Source organism: Octopus sinensis, linkage group LG21 (genome assembly GCF_006345805.1).
Source record: "Octopus sinensis linkage group LG21, ASM634580v1, whole genome shotgun sequence".
Classification (NCBI taxonomy): Eukaryota; Metazoa; Mollusca; class Cephalopoda; order Octopoda; family Octopodidae; genus Octopus; species Octopus sinensis.
The window spans coordinates 12,890,049-12,907,480 of NC_043017.1; the positions used below are offsets into that span (position 1 = coordinate 12,890,049).

Genomic DNA, 17,432 nt, shown 5'->3' on the forward strand with positions numbered 1-17,432 from the left:
GACCTTATTTTGACAGCCAGCTTCCTGAAGATTTCATCTGAATGAAACAGTTCTAGTCCTGTAGAAGCTCCTTCTATAAATAAATTACTTTACCTCTGCTATGTTATTGAGTACCTTATTTACTGTGGTTAACCCCGACTCACCCGGGACCTACATATATATATATATAATATATATATATATATATATAAACAATTATACATATATAATACATACACCACACACATACAAAGCTTTGGTGTCCAGTAGATACCCCAAGATGTCATACAGCTGACTAAAACTGAAACCTTACAGCACCAAAGCAAACTTCCTAAGCATACTTAAATACACATAGATACTATAACATTTCCCCCACTATGCACTCTACACAGGAAAATACATATATGTCAAGTGCTCTCTTAAACACAACACGGAGGTAACATAGAAGGGAAGCAAGAGAAAAAAAAACAAGCAATATTATGTACAAAAATAGGCAAAAAAAAATAAATGTATTTGTCATTTCTTTTTCATTTTGATGATTGACCTCAGCTTGAGAGATGGAAAGATTTTTTTTCAATATCTATAGTAAAATATAAATAGGTTAATGTATAAATTTATGTAAAATATAAGCCTTAGAGTGAATTTGGTAGATGGAAAGCGTGTGGAAGCTCATCGTGTGTGTGCCCGTGTGTGTGTGTGTGTGTGTGTGTGGTGTGTGTGTGTGTGTGTGTGTGTGGACATGTGGATGTGACATGTGAGAGTTTGATTCTGCTGCCCTTGTTTGAGTTTTTTGTTGTGGTGAAGATTCATCAGGAATCTTGGACAGCAGGTCAAGGTGCTTCCTAAAAACATCTACCCTACACCACTCCATGTAGATCTCTCTTTGATTATTTACACACACACTCTCAAACACATATATATGTGTGTGAGAGTGTGTGTGTGTAAATAATCAAATTACAACAGGTGGGTGTCAACTATAATAATTGTATACTCATGCACTTACACACACACACACACACATATATATATATACAGGCATGTATGTCTGTGTATATATATGTGTATATGTGTGTGTATGTGTGTATGTATGTATGTGTGTGTGCATGTATATACACATATATGTATATATGTGTGTGGTGTGTGTGTGTGTATACATACAGATGTATGTGTATAGCTTTGTGTATGTGTTTGTCCCCACTGGGCAATCAGTGTTGGTTTATTTACATCCAATATTTTAGAGGTTCAACAAAAGAGGCCGATAGAGTAAGTACCAGGATTGAAAAGTAAACCTCTCAAAATGGTGCCCCAGCATGGTCACAATTGAATGATTGAAACAAGTAAAGGATAAAAAAAAAGATATGTAAAACATACATACAGAAATGTAAACATATACACACGTGTATATACATATAAATATACATATTATATATAGACATATATACGACAACAGTCATATATATCAGATCCAGTTGATCTGATCAAAGGAACAGCCTCCTCATGAAATTAACATGCAAGTGGCTGAGTACTCCACAGACATGTGTTCCCTAAACATAGTTCTTGGGGAGATTCAGCATGACACAGTGTGTGACAAGGTTGGCCCTTTGAAATACAGGTACAACAGAAACAGGAAGAAAGAGTGGAGAAAGTAGTGGTGAAAGAGTACAGCAGGGTTTTTGCTCAATAAACACTCACAATGCCCGGTCTGGGAATCGAAACCATAATCCTACAACTGCGAGTCCACTGCCCTAACCACTGGGCCATTGCAACCTCCACTATTACATACATATATATAGTATATATATATATATATATATATATACTATATATATATATATTTATATTATATATATATATAATAATATATAATATTATATGTATGTATGTATATATATATATGTGTATATAATATATATATACATATATAAATATATGTATATAAAATATACATATATAAATAAAAATATATATATATATATGTATAGATATCTATATATATATATATATGTATGTAATATATATATATATATATATATATATATATATATATATATATGTATATGTATGTATATGTATGTATATATGTATGTATATATGTATGTATGTATATACATATCAATATATATATATGTATATACATATACATATACATACACACACACACACACATATACATATACATATAGATAAATATATATATATATATAACATATACAAGCATACACCATAAAAATTACTAAAACCTTAATAAAATATACGCCTCATCTCAAACACTTAAACATTATGTAAAAAGAATCTGTAAAATAAATCAACTGCAAACAAACTTTAAAGAATAACAAACAAATACGCGACATACAAAAACGAAGAACCACCCGACTTCTCTAAGCAGCATCACTTTCACCATCATCGCCGCAATCTCCCCATCCTACCCTGCCTTACCGCCCCACTGCCAATGAAATGAAAACTTCTTTGCACTCACCTCTGACCTGACATTGCCCAAATATGAGCAACACAACTAAGGACAAAGCTAATTGAAAATTCATGTTAACAGAGGAGAAAACTCTGAGAACTAAAGTCTGGTGCAATCCATTATAAAGACATACGTATAGAAATGTGTATGTATGTGTGTGTGTGTGTGTGTATTATATATGTATATATATATATGTATGTATATATGTATGTATGTATGTATGTATGTATGTATGTATGTATATATATATATATATATATATATATATGCTCAATACACATATACTCAACATATGCTTGTATGTTAGTATGTATATACGTATACACATATATATATATAAATATGTGTATATATGTGTGTATATATATATGTGTGTATGAGTGTGTGTATGTATGATTGTATGCAAGTATGTGTGTGCATGTGTGTTTATGTATGTATGCATGTATGTATGTGTGTGTGTATGTATGTATATGTATGTATGTATGTGTGTGTATGTATGTATATGTATGAATGCATGCATGTATGTATGTGTATGGATGTATGTATGTATGTATGCATGTATGTATGTATGTATGTATGTATGTATGTGTGTATGTATGTATGTATGTATGTATGTATGTATGTGTGTGTATGTATGTGTATATGTATGTATGTATGCATGTATGTATGTATGTATGTATGTATGTATGTATGTATGTATGTATGTATGTATGTATGTATGTATGTATGTATGTATGTATGCATGCATGTATGCATATGTATGTATGTGTATGAATGTATGTATGTATGTGTGTGTGTATGCATGTATGTATATGTATGAATGCATGCATGTATGTATGTGTGTATGTATGTATGCATGTATGTATGTGGTGTTTGTGTAATAAATCCATTGCTAGACTTTTTGACTATTGAATTGTGATTCTATCGGGTCAGCTGCTGAGTTTCCCAAGACCAAACCATATCATCGACGTTACCTGGACACTCTGGCAAGCATTGGCTAATATAGGCTTACCACTCAAGTGATCCCAGATTAATAATCAGTGGAATCACTTATGTTATTACACCGTGGTTTCGGGTTCAATCCCCTTGTGTGGTACCTTCAGCTAATTAATGTTTTCTGCTATTATAGCCCCAAGCCAAACAAAATCTTGTAGGTAGATTTGTGATAGAATAAAACTGAAAGAACCCCTCACTGGTGCCAGTGCCATGTAAAAAGCATCCAGGTGTAAAAATCATGCCAAAGCAGACCTCACCAGTGCTGGTGGCATATAATGAATAAAGCCCCCAGTCTACTTTGTACAGAAGCTGGCATTAGGAAGAACATCCTATCATAGAAAACCATACCAAATAAAAGACAGTGGAGTTTGGTGCAGTCCTCTGGCTTGCCAGCTGCGGAGAGTAACTGTCCAACACATGCCAGCATGGAAAACAAATATTAGATGATGACAACGATGATGACAACAACAACAACGATGGTGGTGGTGATGGCGGCAACGGGGGTGGCAATGACAACGACAATATATACGCAGCTATATCACAGTGTCACTGTAACAACCGTTTGTGTCTCCTTGTCTTGACATCACCTGTCAGTTGTAAACAAGCTGCACCATCACACAAGCAGTGTCAATCGTTTCCTGTCTTCGTGAAGAGGTGGGTGTGGGCAACAGGAGAGGGCTTGGAGCTGTTAAAAATTCACCTTAAAGAAATCTATTTGAGCGATGCAAGCATGGAAAAAAAAACTGAAGTTAAGACACTGATGATGATGATGGTAGTGGAGGCCTATCAAACATGTGTCTTAACTTCACTGTTGTGTGGATGCCAGACCTGGACAACCTACTTCAGGTATATTCAACATCTTGAGCACTTCCACCAGTGGTGGTGGCATAATATCCTAAAGATCTCAAGGCAATCTCATGTATCTATTTCTTTACTACCCACAAGGGGCTAAACACAGAGGGGACAAACAAGGACAGACAAACGGATTAAGTTGATTATATCGACACCAGTGTGTAACTGGTACTTATTTAATCAACCCCGAATGGATGAAAGGCAAAGTTGACCTTGGCGGAATTTGAACTCAGAATGAAACGGCAGACGAAATACGTATTTCTTTACTGCCCACAAGGGGCTAAACACAGAGGGGACAAACAAGGACAGACAAACGGATTAAGTTGATCATATCGATCCCAGTGTGTAACTGGTACTTATTTAATCAACCCCGAAGGGATGAAAAGCAAAGTTGACCTCGGAGGAATTTGAACTCAGAACGAAACGGCAGACGAAATACAGCTACGCATTTCGCCCGGTGTGTTAACGTTTCTGCCAGCTCGCCGCTTGATGCATGAATACTGCAGCTGGCTGTGGAGGCGCAATGGCCCAGTGGTTAGGGCAGCGGATTCGCGGTCGTAGGATCGCGGTTTCGATTCCCAGACCGGGCGTTGTGAGTGTTTATTGAGAGAAAACACCTAAAGCTCCATGAGGCTCCGGCAGGGAATGGTGGTGATCCCTGCTGTACTCTTTCACCACAACTCTCTCTCACTCTTACTTCCTGTTTCTGTTGTACCTGTATTTCAAAGGGCCGGCCTTGTCACTCTCTGTGTCACGCTGAATATCCCCGAGAACTACGTTAAGGGTACACGTGTCTGTAGAGTGCTCAGCCACTTACACGTTAATTTCACGAGCAGGCTGTTCCGTTGATCGGATCAACCGGAACCCTCGTCGTCGTAACCGACGGAGTGCTTCCTTCTCTGCAGCTGGCAAAAATGATAATTGAGCCCATAACTATGAAACCCCAACTTAGATGATCTGGTCATTTTGGTCCTTTTAGGGTGCACCCACATGTCAAAACAGGTGTTGTAAGGTGAACTGGAGCAAGGAAAACATCCCCAATGAATGTCACACAAGCATTTCAAAGATAATATTAAAGACATATCAATACTAACACCTGGGGATACCTTGCATCACATAGGGAACTGCACAGGGATCTGACTGCAATTTGTGTTAAGGAATTTGAGAACAACAGGATTGCAAATATTGATTTGAAATGTTCTGGTCGGAGTGGTTGGCGTTAGGAAGGGCATCCAGCTGTAGAAACACTGCCAGATCTGACTGGCCTGGTGCAGCCTTCGGGCTCCCCAGACCCCAGTTGAACCGTCCAACCCATGCTAGCATGGAAAGCGGACGTTAAACGATGATGATGATGATGTGAATCCTCTCCCTGAGAAGGACACCATAGAGTTTCTTTCATGGGACTAGTGTGGTCATGTGACTAGTATGGTCAGGCCTACTCAACCACAAGTGTGGTTACAGAGGCGCACCCATCTACCTATGTGATATCTAGTATGTTCTTTTTTGCACTTTGTGTAGAAGAGTGCATAGGTGGCCAGTGGACTCACTTGACATTAAAGGTCCCATCATCAAGATGATCAGACTGTTGCTGGAAGGCTAACTTGTGGTTGATGCAGAATGACTTGTAGATTCCTTGCTGGACTTAGCCATATGAGAAGTCATCAGCAATGGGGAGACCAAACATGTGATGTTTCTTAGAGTGAAATGGGTTTAAAAAATGGTCTTACTCAGTCACAAATTGACACACACTTATATACATTCGTGTACCATGAATGTGTATAAGTCTATACATGTATGTGTGTTTTCTGTCTTTAATTATCTAAATTCTTCCTGTGAAGAAGGAGGTAGTTTCTAACAATGATACAAAGCCCCTTCGTTAGAATGTAGATAACAAAACCAATGTCACATTTTAAACTTGAGAAAAATTCTTGCATATTTTTACTGTTCCACTTACTGATTGTATTTGTAATGTGCATATCAGTCGGTTGATTTTTTTTTCGGAAACTCCAAGCTTTTCTAGATTGTCACTTGATGGATGGAAGCACTCCGTCGGTTCCGACGACGAGGGTTCCGGTTGATCCGATCAATGGAACAGCCTGCTCGTGAAATTAATGTGTAAGTGGCTGAGCACTCCACAGACACGTGTACCCTTAACGTAGTTCTCGGGGATATTCAGCGTGACACAGAGAGTGACAAGGCCGGCCCTTTGAAATACAGGTACAACAGAAACAGGAAGTAAGAGTGAGAGAAAGTTGTGGTGAAAGAGTACAGCAGGGATCACCACCATCCCCTGCCAGAGCCTTGTGGAGCTTTAGGTCTTTTCGCTCAATAAACACTCACAATGCCCGGTCTGGGAATCGAAACCGCGATCCTACGACCGCGAGTCCGCTGCCCTAACCACTGGGCCATTGCGCCTCCATGTCAAAGTGTCACTTAGGCATTTACTCACAATACCAAGTGTACCAAATATAAGTGGTATAAATGTAAATTTGTAATCTGGATAGAGAAGCTTAAGGTTTTGAAGCAGTTGTCCAAAGTTATCCTCTTACCCTTCGATTTTGAAAGAGCTATTCACATCAGGACAGTTGAACTCTATGACAGCACATACGAGGTCTGATCAATAAGTATCCGGACTGTTGCCATAGTAACGAAACTAAAGCACACAGAGAAAAGCTGCTGGGCAAAGATTGAGCATGAACTCCGCTGTGCGTGTGCACTAAGTTTTAATGTTATAGCTCATTTCTACTGTTTATAGCAGTGCTTGGAAGGAAGGAGTGTAGCATGTGATCATTGCATTGACCATGACAGAGAAAATTGTCATGCCAATACCTGCTCAGAGGCCAACACAAAGTTGCAGAAAGTGTATGAAGTGGAGTGTACGAGTGGTTCAGACATTTCCAAGATGGCCAAAAAATGTCGATATTGATAAACATTCTGGGAGACCTGCAACCAGCAGAACTGAGAAAAACATCACAGATGTGTGTGAAGCTGGGAGGGGAAATCATCAAATCACCATCCGTGAGTTATCAGAGGATGTGCAGATTAGTTACAGTTCAGTTCAATTTATTATCACTCAAGATTTGGGTATGAGATGATTGTCTGCCAAGTTTGGACCGAAACTGCTTTCAGCTGACCAAGAAGACACTCGGGTTTCAGTTGCACAAGATCACCTTGATTGTGTCAAGAACAATGAAAACTTTTTGAAAATTTTGTGTAGACCGCTGAGCAGGTATCACCTAGCTTTTAGCAAAATTTGCTACACATTCCTGCTCAACTTTCTCTGCCATGACCAATGCGACATCACATGCTACACATCTTCCTTCCAAGCACTGCTGTAAAGATCAGAAGTGAGCTAGAATGCTAAAACTTGGTGTACATGCACAGAAGAATTTAAGGTCAACCTGTACCAAGAGGCTTCACTTTGCATGCTTTAGCTTCATTACTATGGCAACAGTCCGGATACTTTTTGATCAGACCACGTCCTTTTTCCTTGTCTGTCCCAAATAATATCCAGCTTGTTATGTTTAAACTTAAAAAATATTTTCCATGTGCTGATATTTGTGTGCATATTTAATAACAGGGGGATTCTCTATATTTATTCCAGGACAGTTTTTTTTTTTCCGGATGGCATTATTGTGTTAGCGACAAAGTTGTGTCACATAGGGAGGTAGTACCTTGATGACATTTTTGGGCAATTGCTAATCACATGTGTAATGTCTGTCTGCCTGGGTGTATGTATGTATATATAATGCCTGTATGTACAATATATGTGTGCCTGTATGTATGTACATAATTGTGTGTGATGTAAGCATGTGATGCATATATATATATATATATATATATATACATATATATATATACACACATATATATATATACATATATATATATATATATATATATATAATATATATATATATATATATATATGTATGTTTGTATATATATTTGTGTGTATACGTATGTATGTATGTGTGTGTGTGCATGTGTTTATGTGAATATATTATATATACACACACTCACATATTATATGTGTATGTGTGTATATTTTATATATACATACGCACACAGTAGCTATGTAATCTGAATCTGTGATCTGGGTGTTACAGTTGAGTCAGCTAACATCAATTTAACACAATTTGTTAAATATTTGACCCCCCTTCCCCCACCCTGGGACCTCCCTCAACAAAATCTTTTGTTGAAGTTGATGCTGCTGTTGTGTGTGTTATGTGTGTATATGTGTGTGTGTGTGTATGTGTTTGTATGTGGAAGTAGAGTCATTATGTACATGCAGTTGTCTGTATATGTGTGTGCGGTATTTATTCTGTGAGTATAAAAGTATGTGTGTGTATGTGTGTGCGCGTGTGTGTGTGTGTTTCTTTGAGTGTATACATATGAGTGTGTTTGTATATGTGTGCGATTTTATGAGTGTATGTGAATGTATAGGCGCAGGAGTGGCTGTGTGGTAAGTAGCTTGCTTACCAACCACACTGTTCCGGGTTCAGTCCCACTGCGTGGCAACTTGGGCAAGTGTCTTCTGCTATAGCCCCGGGCCGACCAATGCCTTGTGAGTGGATTTGGTAGACAGAAACTGAAAGAAGCCTGTCGTATATATGTATATATATATATGTGTGTGTGTGTATATGTTTGTGTGTCTGTGTTTGTCCCCCTAGCATTGCTTGACAACCGATGCTGGGGTGTTTACGTCCCCGTCACTTAGCGGTTCGGCAAAAGAGACCGATAGAATAAGTACTGGGCTTACAAAAGAATAAGTCCCGGGGTCGATTTGCTCGACTAAAGGCGGTGCTCCAGCATGGCCGCAGTCAAATGACTGAAACAAGTAAAAGAGTAAAAAAGTAAAGAGTATGTTTCTTTGAGTGTATATAAGTGTATGTGTGATTGTATATGTGTGTGCTTGTGTTTGTATGGGTAAGAAATGTCACTATGAAATATGTGGGTGTCTGTATGTATGTGGTGGGGATGTTTGTTAGTGTTTGTATGTGTGTGTGTGTGTGTATTTGTGTTTATGTTCAAATGCATGTATGTATTTATATACTTGTGTGTGTGTGTGAGTGTGTTTGAATTTTCTTTTCCACAAATTACATGTTTCATTTCTCGTTAATATATGCATCATCCTGATAAGAAAAACAACAACAAAAATAGCAACAATAACAGGAGTGGCTGTGTGGTAAGTAGCTTGCTTACCAACCACATGGTTCCGGGTTCAGTCCCACTGCGTGACACCTTGGGCAAGTGTCTTCTACTATAGCCTCGAGCTAACCAAACCCTTGTGAGTGAATTTGGTAGACGGAAACTGAAAGAGGCCCGCCATATATATGTATATATATATACATGTATGTGTGTGTATAAGTTTGTGTGTCTGTGTTTGTCCCCCCCCAACATCGCTTGACAACCAATGCTGGTGTCTTTATATCCCCGTAACTTAGTGGGTCGGCAAAATAGACCGATAGAATAAGTACTAGGCTTACAAAGAATAAGAAGTGGGGCCAATTTGCTCGACTAAAGGCGGTGCTCCAGCATGGCTACAGTCAAATGACTGAAGCAAGTAAAAGCATAGCAACAATATCAAAAACAATTAGAACAACAAAAACAACGAAGATGGCTTCTGGTCAACCCCCAACCCTTCATTATATTATAACAGGGTGTTCAGACTAAATTTGACAGTCTGCATAAAAGGAAAAGAAAAGACAATATCCTGTCCAAAAATAAATGTATTTTAAAAATCAAAAAATATCAGCTAGACTATGACGGGAAGATAAGTTTACTCAAAGTAGCTGCCCTCAGATTTCATTGGTTTTGAATTGTCATTGATGCTTCTGTAACTTTGGTTTTTATGCATGTAAGTGGCACATAAAAAGCACCTTTCAAGTGTTGGGTCTCATGGAGGTAATGTGGCCAATTCTGGTGTTGTGTAATTAGCAACCGTGCAGGTGGAACATAAAAAGCACCTTTCAAGCATTGGGCCTCATGGAGTAATGTGGCCAATGCTGGTGTTGTGTAACTAGCAACCGTGCAGGTGGAACATAAAAAGCACCTTTTGAGTGTTGGGTCTCATGGAGGTAATGTGGCCAATTCTGGTGCTGTGTAACTAGCAACCGTGCAGGTGGAACATAAAAAGCACCTTTCAAGTGTTGGGCCTCATGGAGATAATGTGGCCAATGCTGGTGCTGTGTAACTAGCAACCGTGCAGGTGGAACATAAAAAGCACCTTTCAGTGTTGGGCCTCATGGAGGTAATGTGGCCAATGCTGGTGCTGTGTAACTAGCAACCGTGCAGGTGGAACATAAAAAGCACCTTTTGAGTGTTGGGTCTCATGGAGGTAATGTGGCCAATTCTGGTGCTGTGTAACTAGCAACCGTGCAGGTGGAACATAAAAAGCACCTTTCAAGCATTGGGCCTCATGGAGGTAATGTGGCCAATGCTGGTGCTGTGTAACTAGCAACCGTGCAGGTGGAACATAAAAACCACCTTTTGAGTGTTGGGTCTCATGGAGGTAATGTGGCCAATTCTGGTGCTGTGTAACTAGCAACCGTGCAGGTGGAACATAAAAAGCACCTTTCAAGCATTGGGCCTCATGGAGGTAATGTGGCCAATGCTGGTGCTGTGTAACTAGCAACCGTGCAGGTGGAACATAAAAAGCACCTTTCAAGCATTGGGCCTCATGGAGGGAATGTGGCCAATTCTGGTGCTGTGTAACTAGCAACCGTGCAGGTGGCACATAAAAAGCACCTTTTGAGTGTTGGGTCTCGTGGAGGTAATGTGGCCAATTCTGGGGCTGTGTAACTACCAACCGTGCAGGTGGAACATAAAAAGCACCTTTTGAGTGTTGGGTCTCGTGGAGGTAATGTGGCCAATTCTGGTGCTGTGTAACTAGCAACCATGCAGGTGGAACATAAAAAGCACCTTTTGAGTGTTGGGTCTCGTGGAGGTAATGTGGCCAATTCTGGTGTTGTGTAACTAGCAACCGTGCAGGTGGACATAAAAAGCACCTTTTGAGTGTTGGTCTCGTGGAGGTAATGTGGCCAATTCTGGTGTTGTGTAACTAGCAACCATGCAGGTGGAACATAAAAAGCACCTTTTGAGTGTTGGGTCTCGTGGAGGTAATGTGGCCATTCTGGTGCTGTGTAACTAGCAACCGTGCAGGTGGAACATAAAAAGCACCTTTTGAGTGTTGGGTCTCGTGGAGGTAATGTGGCCAATTCTGGTGTTGTGTAACTAGCAACCATGCAGGTGGAACATAAAAAGCACCTTTTGAGTGTGGGTCTCGTGGAGGTAATGTGGCCAATTCTGGTGCTGTGTAACTAGCAACCATGCAGGTGGAACATAAAAAGCACTTTTGAGTGTTGGGTCTCGTGGAGGTAATGTGGCCAATTCTGGTGTTGTGTAACTAGCAACCATGCAGGTGGAACATAAAAAGCACCTTTTGAGTGTTGGGTCTCGTGGAGGTAATGTGGCCAATTCTGGTGCTGTGTAACTAGCAACCATGCAGGTGGAACATAAAAAGCACCTTTTGAGTGTTGGGTCTCGTGGAGGTAATGTGGCCAATTCTGGTGTTGTGTAACTAGCAACCATGCAGGTGGAACATAAAAAGCACCTTTTGAGTGTTGGGTCTCGTGGAGGTAATGTGGCCAATTCTGGTGTTGTGTAACTAGCAACCATGCAGGTGGAACATAAAAAGCACCTTTTGAGTGTTGGGTCTCGTGGAGGTAATGTGGCCAATTCTGGTGCTGTGTAACTAGCAACCATGCAGGTGGAACATAAAAAGCACCTTTTGAGTGTTGGGTCTCGTGGAGGTAATGTGGCCAATTCTGGTGTTGTGTAACTAGCAACCATGCAGGTGAACATAAAAAGCACCTTTTGAGTGTTGGGTCTCGTGGAGGTAATGTGGCCAATTCTGGTGCTGTGTAACTAGCAACCATGCAGGTGGAACATAAAAAGCACCTTTTGAGTGTTGGGTCTCGTGGAGGTAATGTGGCCAATTCTGGTGCTGTGTAACTAGCAACCATGCAGGTGGAACATAAAAAGCACCTTTTGAGTGTTGGGTCTCGTGGAGGTAATGTGGCCAATTCTGGTGCTGTGTAACTAGCAACCGTGCCATTATAATCTGGCACCAGTGTCATCACAGGAGTTGCTACAACGAGGTTACAGACAGCATTAAAAACTTATGAAATTAGCAAAGAAACTGTAACAATCATTAATGATGTGAACAATCATTGATCTCTGTCACAAATTAGGGTGTCTCCATTGTTAATGTGACCTTTGACCTAATGTTACTGAGGTCATAAGTTCAAACTACTAAAAGTGAATCTGCATCATCAGTGATTTTTAGACAAACTACCAAACGATGTTTCTTTCACTATATTTCTATCCATCAACCTTTGCCTATATATATATATATATAATATATATATATATATATATATATATATATATATGTCACATAAAAAGCACCATCCGTTTGTGGCCGTTTGCCAGCTCCGTCTGGCACCTGTGCGGGTGGCACGTAAAAAGCAACCACTACACTCACGGAGTGGTTGGCGTTGGGAAGGGCATCCAGCCGTAGAAACATTGCCAGATTTGACTGGGACTGATGAAGCCTTCTGGCTTCACAGACTCCAGTAGAACCGTCCAACCCATGCTAGCATGGAAAGCGGACGCTAAACGATGATGATGATGATGATGATATATATACACACACACACACACACACACACACGCACATAGATACATACATACTTCCTTTTAACTCCCGTCTGAAGGTACAGCTTATTTCTTGGCTACTTAAAGTACAATATATATTGTTTATGGATTTGGTTTGCAAGATTCTTTATGTGAGTTTGTGTGTTGGCACAGATTCTGTTGTGTCTGGGGAGAGCCATCCTCTTTTTGTGCCTTATAATTTAACACACTCACCGGTAAAATTTCCACTTATTTCTTATTTTTATTTTCCTATAAAAATAAGAAATAAGTGGAAATTTTGCTGGTAATGTGTTATTATAAGGCACAAAAAGAAAATGACTCTCCCTGGTAGCACGTAAAAAGCATCAACCGATCATGGGCGCTGACAGCCTTGCCTGGCACCTGTGCCGGTGGTACGTAAAAAGCACCCACTACACTCATGGAGTGGTTGGCGTTAGGAAGGGCATCCAGCTGTAGAAACACTACCAGATCAGACTGGAGCCTGTTACAGCCTCCTGGCTTCCTAGATCCCCGGTCGAACCGTCCAACCCATGCTAGCATGGAAAACGGGCGTTAAACGATGATGATGATGATATGTAAGTAAATAGATAGATAGATAGATAGATAGATAGACAGACAGACAGACAGACAGACAGGCAGACAGACAGACAGATAGATAGATAGATAGATAGATAGATAGATAGACATAAAACTAACAAATGTTTCTCTGATTAGCTTTCTTTTTAAAACTATGTATGTATCTCACTCCCTCTCTCTCTTTTTTCTCCCCATCTCCCTGCCTCCCTCTCCCTCTCTTTTTTTTCTCCATCTGTCTGTCTGTCTGTCTGTCGGTCTAACACTGCCACTTCATTAATACAACATTTCCAAAAATTATCAATATTCAATATTTTAATACAACAAAAATAAATAAATAAATAAATAAAATCCTTGAATCTTTTCAAGTTCTTTGTCTTGATTTCATATTATTCATTTTCATTTCTTTTTTTCCCTCTCTCTTGGCAGCAACAATGGTTGAGGGGTTGTTAGTAGTCTTCTTTATGTATTCAAGCAAATGCATATATTTTTGTTTCTTTTCTATAATATCAAAATGAAAGACTTTGCACCATTCAAGGTGAACGTTATAGTTTAAATCTAAAATGTAAAACATTTGTGGGACAGATTCCATCAGGAACCACTGTTAATTCAATAAGACCAATAAAACATCAAATATTCTGAGAGACCTTGTTTGTCTTTACATTGTTCTCTCTCCCTATATATATATATATGTATGTGTATATATATATATATATATATATATATATATATACACACACATACATATATGTGTGTATATATATATATGTATATATATATATATACACACACACACACACACATATATATATATATATGTATGCATGTATGTATATGTGTATATATGCACCTATCTACCTCTCTCTCCATCCATCTATCTACCTACTTGTCTTTATCTCTCTATCTCTGTCTACTTCCTTAATTATTGATCAACCAACCTCTCTATTTGGCTATCAACCTATTTATCTATCCATCTCTCTTTCTGTCTATCTATCTATCCTCCTATCTATCTATCTATCAATCTATCCATCTCCCTGTCTGTCTTTCTATCTATCTATCTCTTTCCATATGTTCATACATACCTCAATCAATAGATAAAAAAAACCATTGATAGGCAAGGAGAGAAAAACAAATAAATTCTTTAGAAAGATCAATAAAATTAAGATTTATAACAACAGCAACAACAACAACAACAAGATACAATGGAGAATGAACTTAGCAGACTTTCAGTTCTTTATTGACCATTATTATTGTCCATGCAATGTCTCCACATCAATTACCTTTGTTGCAAATAAAGAAACCATCAGCACCACCACCACCACCACCACCACCATTGTCATCATCATCATCATCGTCATCATCATCATCATCTATTTTTTAGGTGGTGACCTGACAGAATTGTTAGCACTTTACTAACTCATTATGTTCTGTGTTCAAATTTCACCAAGGTCAACTTTGCCTTTTATCTTTCCAGGGTCAATAAAACAAGTATTGGTCGAGCGTTAAGGTTCACATAATTGAAAAACCCCATCTCTTCCAAAATTTCAGGCCTTGTGTCCATTGTAGAAAGGTTTATTATTAAGATGGCTTGCTGGCAGAAGCATTAAGCATGCCAGACAAAATGCTAAGTGAGAATTTTTCTGGTTTTATGTTCTGAGTTTGAATTCTGTCATGATGAACTTTGCCTGTCATCCTTTTGAGGTCAATAAAATAAGTACCAGTTGAACACTTGGGTCCATGTAATTGACTTACCCCGCCCCTAAACTTGCTGGTATTGTGCCAAAATTAGAAACAATTATTATTTTTAAGGTGATGAACTGGCAGAATTGTTATTGAGTTCTTTTCATTCTGAGTTCAAATTCCACTGAGATCAACTTTGCCAGGCATACCTTCAAGGGCAATGAAGTAAGTGCCAGGTGGCAAGCTGGCAGAAACGTTAGCACACCGGGCGAAATGCATTGCTGTATTTCGTCTGTCGTTATGTTCCGAGTTCAAATTCCGCCGAGGTCGACTTTGCCTTTCATCCTTTCGGGGTCGATAAATTAAGTACCAGTTACGCACTGGGGTCGATGTAATCAACTTAATCTATTTGTCTGTCCTTGTTTGTCCCATCTGTGTTTAGCCCCTTGTGGGTAGTAAAGAAATAGAAGTAAGTACCAGTTGACTACTGGGTCAGTGTTATCAATGTACTCACTTCTCCAAAATTTTAGGCCTTGTGCCATTAGTAGAAAGGATTATTATAATTATAATTATTATTATTGAGTGAGAGTCATATAAACCAATCCAAAACACGCTATGGAAGGTGGCAAGTTAGTAGAATAGTTAGCATGATGGGAAAAATGCTTAGCGGCATTTTGTCCATCTTCACATTGTGAGTCCAAATTCTGCCGAGGTCAACTTTGCCTTTCATCTTCTCAGTGTCATTAAAATAAGAACCAGTTGAGTATCCGGGTCGATATGATTGATTTACCCCCTCCCGCTAAATTGCTGGCCTTGAGCCAAAATTTGAAATCATCATTAGGAAGGCGATAAGCTGACAGGATAGTTAGCACACCGGAGAAAATGCATAACAGCATTTCATTTATCTATAAGTCCCGAGTTCAAATTCCACCAAGGCTGACTTTGCCTTTCATCCTTTTGGGTCAGTTGAGCAGTGTCGATGTAATCAAGTAGCCCTCTTCCCTCAAAATTTCAGGCCTCGTGCTTATAGTAGAAAGCATTATTATTATTATTATTATTATTATTATGGTAGCACGCTGGCAGAATTATCAGCACACCAGAAAAATGCTCAGTGCATTTCATCCATTTATATGTTCTGAGTTCAAATTCTACCAAGGTCGACTTTCCCTTTCAGGGTTGATAAATTAAGCACCAGGATCAATGTAGTCAACTTAACCCCTCCCTTAAAATTTCAGGCCCTGAGCCTACAGCAGAAAGGATTATTATTATTATTATTATTATTATTATCATTATTATTAAGGTGACCAGCTGCTAGAATTGATAAAACATTATTTTCCTGGGCTCTTTACATTCTGAGTTCAAATCTTTCTCAGATCAACTTTGCTTTTCTTCCTTTCAGGGCAGATAAAACAAACCACCAATCAAGTACTAGGGCTGATGGTACTGACTTAGCCCCTCCCCTCAAAACATCTGGTCATGTGCCTATGTTAAAAAACCATTAAAAGGGAAGTGGATTAGCAAAATCATTAAAGTACTGGAAAACTACTTTGCAGTATTTCTTCTGACATTTTACATTCTGCTTTCAAATCCAGTAAAGGTCAACTTTGCCATTCATCCTTTTGAGGTCAATAAAATAAAGTACCAATCAAGTATTGGGGTTAATGTAATCAACTAACCCCTACCCATTTAACCCTTTAGCATTTAAACCGGCCGTATCCGGCCAAAAGTATTCTGCCTGTTTTATGTTCAAACTGGCCAGATCTGGTCTCTCACACCAACCCTACAATATCGTTTTAAAAATTAACAGCTACCTCATCAAAATCTCATAGCTACAAGATAATGCATGGTTAGTTCAAAACAATATGGATAAAAAAGGATTAATTTTGGCAGAATAATGCGAACACTAAAGGGTTAAATTACTAGCCTTGTACTAAAATCTTAAAGAATTATTACTGTAGGACAATGAGCTGGCAGAATTGTTAGCTCATCAAAAAAAATAGTTCTGCTTCTCCGTAACACACATACAGTGTGTGTGTGTGTGTGTGTGTGTGTGTGTGTGTGCTTTTTCTATGTGTAGGTGTGCAGTTGCTCATTATTTATTATTAGAGTATAGGGTGGGATGATTGACATAAATACACAATAGCTGATTTTGAGGAGTAACAAT

The 17,432-nt window shown here is 38.9% G+C and overlaps 1 protein-coding gene across 1 annotated transcript in view; it reads right to left on the reverse strand.

Annotated features, from left to right (window-relative positions):
- The window catches only part of LOC115223042 (ovochymase-2), a 20,257-nt gene extending 17,697 nt beyond the window's left edge, over positions 1–2,560 (reverse strand). Inside the window, exon 1 of the mRNA XM_029793473.2 lies at positions 2,456–2,560. Within this exon, the coding sequence (XP_029649333.2) occupies positions 2,456–2,519 (64 nt within the window). The 5' untranslated portion in view covers positions 2,520–2,560. The remainder of the gene's footprint in view (positions 1–2,455) is intronic.
- Between the last annotated feature and the right edge of the window lie 14,872 nt (positions 2,561–17,432).